Genomic DNA, 7,500 nt, shown 5'->3' on the forward strand with positions numbered 1-7,500 from the left:
CGCAGGTACGCATGCAGGCACGCAGGCACGCACGCACGCAGGCACGCACGCACGCAGGCACGCACACAGGCACGCACGCACAGGTCACACAGAATAGAGGAGAGGAGTAGAGTAGAGCAGAGCAGAGTAACAGAATATTTCACACACACACACCGATACACACACATGGACACAAGGACGCACACACACACACACACACACACACACACACACACACACACACACACACACACACACACACACACACACACACACACACACACAGGTCAACGCACCTGGTGGCTGCCACCTGCTGTTGGGAATGGGCATTGGGCAGGTCCTTCTGAGGCTGGGCGCCCTCAGCTGTAGGAGGCAACTCTGGAGACGTAGTGCTCAACTTCAGATTGCCTGCAGAAACGCAGAATAAGGCAGTGAGCTTGGGTGTAAGTGTGTGTGTGTGTGTGTGTGTGTGTGTGTGTGTGTGTGTGTGTGTGTGTGTGTGTGTGTGTGTGTGTGTGTGTGTGTGTGTGTGTGTGTTTGTAGATAGATATGAAGAGGTGTGTGTGTGTGTGTGTGTGTGTGTGTGTGTGTGTGTGTGTGTGTGTGTGTGTGTGTGTGTGTGTGTGTGTGTGTGTGTGTGTGTGTGTGTGTGTGTGTGTGTGTGTGTGTGCGCGTGTGCATGTTGGTGCCAGTATAGGTGTGTGTGTGTGTGTGTGTGTGTGTGTGTGTGTGTGTGTGTGTGTGTGTGTGTGTGTGTGTGTGTGTGTGTGTGTGTGTGTGTGTGTGTGTGCTTGTGTGCTTATAGGCAGATATGAAAAGATGTGTGTGTGCATTTCAGTGTGTGTGTGTGTGTGGGGGGGGGGGGGGGGGTGTGAGGGAGAGAGAGAGAGACAGAGAAAGAGATGGAGCTAGTGAGAGAGGGAAACAGAGCGAGAAAAAAACCAGAGCAAGCAACAAGGCGAGAGCGGGGGAGGACAATAAAAGTGATGATGGTAGATAGAGCCAGAGGAGATTAAGGGCAAATGAGAACAACAGGACAAATAAGAAACGGCACAAGGAGAAGAGAGAGAGAGAGGGGGGGGGGGGAGATAGAGGGACTGAGAGAGAGAAGCAGAGAGAGAGAGAGAGAGAGAGAGAGAGATGAGGAATGAGAGATGAGAGAGAGAGAGAGAGAGAGAGAGAGAGAGAGAGAGAGAGAGAGAGAGAGAGAGAGAGAGAGAGAAAGAGAGGTGAGGAATGAGGGATGAGAGAGAGAGAGAGGGGTGGGGGGGGGTGGGAGGAATGACGGATGAGAGAATCAGAGGTGAGTAATAACAAGCGGAAGAGTCTACCAGCTGTCCTGTCTATGGGAGCTCAATGGGACTGCACTAATCACCTGACTTCATGACACTTTACTCTTATAGCAAACAGGAATTCAAAATAGGAGAGTTTCATTGCGAAATGGTGTAGGCCGATATCCATCTTGGAACATTTGGGGAAATTTACATTTTTGTATTGGGCATTCCATTGCATTGCATTGTAAAATGTATTGCATTTTATATACAGTAGGTTTAGAAACTATGTTCTCATAATATTTGTATGGCAAGAATTCACACATGGATGATAGGACATCTGAACAGTAATTTCCAATAATAAAATGCAAAAGTCAAAAATGGTGGATACACCACTTTGTAATTTATCTTTTTTGCTGCTCCCACAAGTTCCACCTGATGTTTGTGTAGGAACATTACAGAATCTCTTACAAAGCTCTTTGGAAAAAAGTTGCATGGAAGTACTTAAAAAACGCAATTCACATAAGATTCCGTCATAAAAATCATCAAACTGAATGCCCACCTACTGAAGGGCTGGGCAGTTTAAGGTATACTGTGCATGAAATGGTCAAAAAAGGTACTGCAACTATGCTGCTCATTGAAACTGGGCTGCCTATAGCCAAATTTGATATTTGCATGAAAGTTTACAAAGTAATAAACTAATATTTTCTATTATGGCCCAAGTACCGTTTTTTTTGCAGCTAAAAATGCAAATTCTGGAAATTCAAAATGGCGGACCATGGAGAAGATCCCCCTTTTCATGTATGAAAAGTGAAATTTTTCCAGTCATAATGAATAGTTAGAATGTGATGGTGGTGGTAAGTATTCATGAAAAAGGTAACATTAGTGAATGGGTAGCATGAATTCTGGAAATAAACTACTACACATTTCACCCAGTGTCCCTTTAAAGGTGCACCGTGTACGATTGTGGCCAGGCTATTGCAACTATGCTGCTCATTGAAACTGTGCTGCCTATTGACAAAACATTTCATGAATATTAATAAATAATAAAGCAATATTTACTAGTATGACCAAAGGACAGTCATTTTTGCAGAAAAAAAAGCCTATTTCTGGATATTCAAAATGGCGGACCATGGAGAAGATCCCCCTTTTCATGTATGCAAATGTAAAATGCAACGCTGTAAAGTATTTGTTAAAAAGGTAGCATTTGTAAATGGGCAGCATGAATTCTGGAAATGAACTACTAAAAATATTACACAGCGCACCTTTAAAGTAACACAGAGTAAGATTTCTTCTTCGATTGTCCTACTACAGGTCAGAAACAAAATGATCTTCCCAACTATAAAAGGATCATGGCTCACCCATCATGACAACTCATGACGGACAGCAGAGGGAATTCAAGAGAACGTCTCACCATGTGACAAACTGATAAATCAATGAAACGATTTCACATTTTTGTAAGGCTGAAAAAAAACTACTTAGAGTTGCTTTAATTGATCGCAGGCTGTGATCGTGATCAATTCCAGGTCAATCCTGATGATCTGTGTTTGTGCATATCTAATTGATCACATGGCAGAATTGTCACAGCTACAAGGCAGTCTGAAATACCGGGAAAGGCAGAGTTAAAAAAAAAACAAAAAAAACAAATACAGGGCTATCAAAAAGATGCTTGACACGACCTGGACTCGGGTGTCTTTTCAGTGCCTTGTCCGGCTTAAGGTACAGTATAAAGCCAGACGCCTAATTGATTAAAATGCATGAAATTGCATCTAAGAAACACACATTTTCTTGAGGGACACCCCCCGTCCTAAAACATGTCCTCCTTTTTGCTGTCAGGGAGATGGTCACCCTAACCTGGAAGTTACTGTATCCACTAATCTCATTGCTGGAAAAAAACAAGGTTATACAATATCTGTTGTGTAGTCGGGCGGGCACAAAAGTGTTTTCCTGCAGATATGCAGCTCCCTAAGTCCCTAGGAGGTCATGTAGCTATGCAACTCCCTAAACTCAGGCAAAATTAGGTAACTACACAGACAATTATTTAGGCCTGATCTCCAAAAATTCCGTGCTCCTGGACACGGATGTTAAGGACACGAAATCCGTGTCCAGGAGCACGGATTTTGCCAAAATTCCGTGTTCCTGGACACGGAATTATTTTCCGTGCTCCTGGACACGGAATTGTTTTCCGTGATGGGCACACGGAAGTGCTTTCTAATAGGCTTTTACCACAGCACTGTGTTAATTCTATCATTAGAAAATACATACCAAATACTAATCCTAAACAAAATAATGCTATAGCAATTTAAGTTGTGCCCTGACCAAAACATTCCCTAACCTTAACCTGTCATTAAAGATATATTTTTGAGAAATACCTTTTCCAGTTGGTTGATAGGCTATCAAATTCATATAATGAATGAAAGAAAACTAGCTGTGCCCAGACCAAAACAATCCCTAACCCTAACCTGTCAGTAAGAAATGTTTTTTGAGAAAAAAATATTTGATATTAGAAAAATCCTGAGAAAACACAAGACTGTGGAAACATAGAGCTATGGGAGTATAGAGAGAGCACTTCTGTGTGTCCATCACGGAAAATAATTCCGTGTCCAGGAGCACGGAATTTTGGCAAAATCCGTGCTCCTGGACACAGATTTTGTGTCCTTAACATCCGTGTCCAGGAGCACGGAATTTTTGGAGATCATGTTGATTATTTAGGCCTAGTGTTCACCTTTCTGGTTAATTAGCTGTTACAGTACATTAACATGGGTGAAGCCTAAATGCAATTTCCCTGTGTGCTGTGGAGTGCTGCATCTCAATGACAATGGGAGTTTACCAGGTGGGCTTTCATTGTCATGGCACTTCCTACGATAACACGGCTCTGAATGAACTTTTCATCATCAGCCCAAATGACTAGTAGGTGTTAATCACACACCCACACCGACTCAGAGCAAGTAGGTACTAAGTAAAGGAAAGTAAGTGGTAAGAAAGTTGTCTTTTCTGCCAGCCAATCTGAATTCACCAGCATTTGAATGGTGGCAGGTAACTCAGAGCCAACGACATGATCCTATTCTTGAAACAATGCGGTGCGTTGACATAAAATATTACATTATATTTAAAAAAATATTTTATTACAGTAGTAGTAGTTACAGCAGAGTAGGTGTATGGGAGGACTTCTACGGTGGCGTTGCTGTTGCCCATGCTGCAACTAAGTGATAGCCACACTGAACACAGAAAATAAAACGAGTTCATGTGTACATATCGCATAATTCTTTTTGAATAACCCTATGTTATGACCTTTATGTTCTATGATGTACCGGCAGTGGTCAAAGTACACGGGTGCGCACAGGTGCGCACAGGTGCACAGCACCTGTATAAAATGTACAGCTGGTGCGCAGTACGGGTAAGAGTATAGGTTTAATGCTGTCCAAAATCCCACATTTTAAAAAAGTAAAGTCTGCTGTTTCAGTACAACCACGCTATTCCATTTCAGACAAGTGCCCTCCTACGAAGAGACATCCGAAATAGTCATGCAGCTATTATAGATATGTAATTCTCATGTTTCTTTTGTTTGTCTATTGTTTGTTTGCGGGTGGTGGTGGGGGGTAGCACTGGTAAGAAACGAAAACTACTTTCACCCCTGTGTACCGGTATACATTATACGTAGATCTTTTTTTCCATGATGCTTCCTGCCATATTGCTCAGTCCTTGGAGAGTAAAGCCATACCATTGATATGATAGCAGGCCTACTGGTTGTTAGTGTAACATGAGACGACCCCTATGAGTACACACGTGCCTTGTTGCCATGGTATCCACGTTATGCATTGCCGCAATCATACTGTATAGTGCTTAATTATTTAGAGACAGGCAGTAAAATGCAACGTAATGTAGAGATACAATAGTACAGTAGGCCACAGTGTCTCAGCGCCATACCATATAACTTAACGCCATTACATACACTATTTATGATGTTTGGTAGACACAGAACACAATTCCACACAGCTGCCGTGGTAGTGGTGGTGGTGTAATGCAGTATTAGATCATAGAGATTGGTTGCTTTTTAAAGTGGCGCACAGTTTTCTGCTGGGCCCAATGGTACGGTTTTATGCTGTGTAATTGAAGAAACAGAGAGGCCATCGAAAAGATTGGGTGTTGGTAGTAAAATATCATTGCTTTTGGATATCAATACAGCATCATGGTTCCATAAGTAATTAATAATATATTGGTTGCTTATTTAATAGTACATCAAGACACACAGAAAATACTTTTCTATTAGAAATGGTTACACCTGCGGCATCATATTACTTTAACTGTAAAAAGGCATAACATAACGGTGCACTTGTTTACCTCCAGTAACTTCAGATACAACCATCCAATATTCAGCGCAAGGCAATCCAATATTTAGCACAATATCCATATTTTACAAAGAAATCAATAAGTTGTGCCTGTGAGGTGAAGACAGGGGTTCTCGTTAAAGCACTCTCCAACTGTACCTGGCTAAAGAGCTATGCTGATTACCAGTCAATTAGTCGGTGGCTAAATCAAATATGAGGTATTGGACTGAAGTTTAAGCTTAAGATAGGATAAGCTTAAAATGAAGCCGGGTTGTCCATCTCTGCTATATAGACATATTTAGTGCAGTTACATGCAGGGAGTATTCTGGTTTCAAACAGAATCTTGTCAGGATTTGTGTTTAAAACAAGTTCCGGAATATTCCATTTGCTGTATGTGAAGGAGCGCTGTGCTACCGGAATATTCCTGGAATATGGCCACATTCGGGAATGAATAGCATTTACATGACTTGAGCCCAAACAGAGTGCTTGGAATAATCCCTGCTTGTAACTGCAGTCAATGTTTATACAAACTCAATAGGCTTAACTAAATTGTGGTCCTGGTAGAGGCCACTGCAGTGTCAGTAGAAGTAGGAAGTGTGGGTGCCGCAAGATATGGTGGGCAAATTATTATTGGACAACACTTAATCCAACATGACCCACTATAACTAGGATATACAGTAAATCAGCACTTCCTTAATCTCGCTTTCCACTCTACTTTGGTATTCCGGATTTGCCTCCACTGGCTCTAGTCAAATTTTTCCTGGAGCAATTAGCGAAATTCATCAGCAGATTTTGTCAACAAATGTTGGCTTTTTGTGAAGAAGAAATTGGATTGCATTAATTACTGAAGGCAGGGTTTAACCCATTGACGCCTAACGCACCTGCAAAAAAGGGTGCTGAATGCCTGAGCCCCTTTTTAAGAAAAGCTTCCCTCAGCCTATAAAAACCTTTTCCAGCTTCTGAACCAGAAATAATATGCTGTACGTTGCATTTAAACGCTAAGACCCTCATCTTCCATTAGCATGTGTTCATTCATCTCAAACAAACAGAGATTTTTAATAAAGTTATCTGAAATCTCATGAGCCTGAATGTTGCATGATGCAGCTCCTGGCGCCAGGGCAAATGTTGCGCAACGTAACATCAGGCATCAATGGGTTAAAGAAGATATGAAATGAATATTCATCTATTATTAAAATTAAATATTTTGTCTATTTCTAAAACATCAATCCAACTTTAAATCAATTTTCCGGGCATAACTTGTTAAAACGGGAACTTAAAACTGTGCCTTTGGTGCGATAACTTCCACAGGGCCATAATATTGTCAGTATTATCTTGGAGGGCAGAGAGAGAGAGAGAGCAGCATTGCGATTCAGAAATTGGAAACACAGACTGTAAGGAAAACAAAACAAAAAGGACTACCCGGATGAGGAGACGATACTGCTACTGCTCCTAAATTTGCACTCTCATTTATCAAAATGCAACAGGGAAATGATCGCACTAATGTTTTTAATTTCGGACAAGCTCTAAGCGGTTACGATGTCAGCTTTGTAGTCCAAAGGTTGCCGGTTCGACTCCCGATCCGCCAGGTTGGTGGGGGTAGTAATTAACCAGTGCTCTCCCCTATCCTCCTCCATGACTGAGGGACCCTGAGCATGGTACCCTCCCACCGCACTGCTCCCTTGGGGCGCCATTGGGGGTTGCCCCCTTGCACGGGTGAGGCATAAATGCAATTTCGTTGTGTGCAGTGTGCAGTGAACACTTGTGTGCTGTGGGGTGTAACAATGACAATGGGAGTTGGAGTTTCCCAGGTGGGCTTTCAAGCTCAATGAGACGCTCTTGAAAAGTTTCCACCGTCGTCGTTTCCAGCGGAAACACTCGTGTGGAACTGTGCAGCTTTTCATATGATCGCCCCCAGCAATTTT

General features: G+C 42.3%; 1 protein-coding gene across 1 annotated transcript in view; it reads right to left on the bottom strand.

The window, feature by feature from the left end:
* The window catches only part of syt3 (synaptotagmin III), a 97,835-nt gene that overhangs the window by 46,763 nt on the left and 43,572 nt on the right, over nt 1-7,500 (bottom strand). Inside the window, exon 6 of the mRNA XM_063189470.1 lies at nt 276-387. Coding sequence (XP_063045540.1) covers nt 276-387 — 112 coding nt within the window. The remainder of the gene's footprint in view (nt 1-275; nt 388-7,500) is intronic.

Source organism: Engraulis encrasicolus, chromosome 2, assembly GCF_034702125.1.
Source record: "Engraulis encrasicolus isolate BLACKSEA-1 chromosome 2, IST_EnEncr_1.0, whole genome shotgun sequence".
NCBI classification, from domain to species: domain Eukaryota; kingdom Metazoa; phylum Chordata; class Actinopteri; order Clupeiformes; family Engraulidae; genus Engraulis; species Engraulis encrasicolus.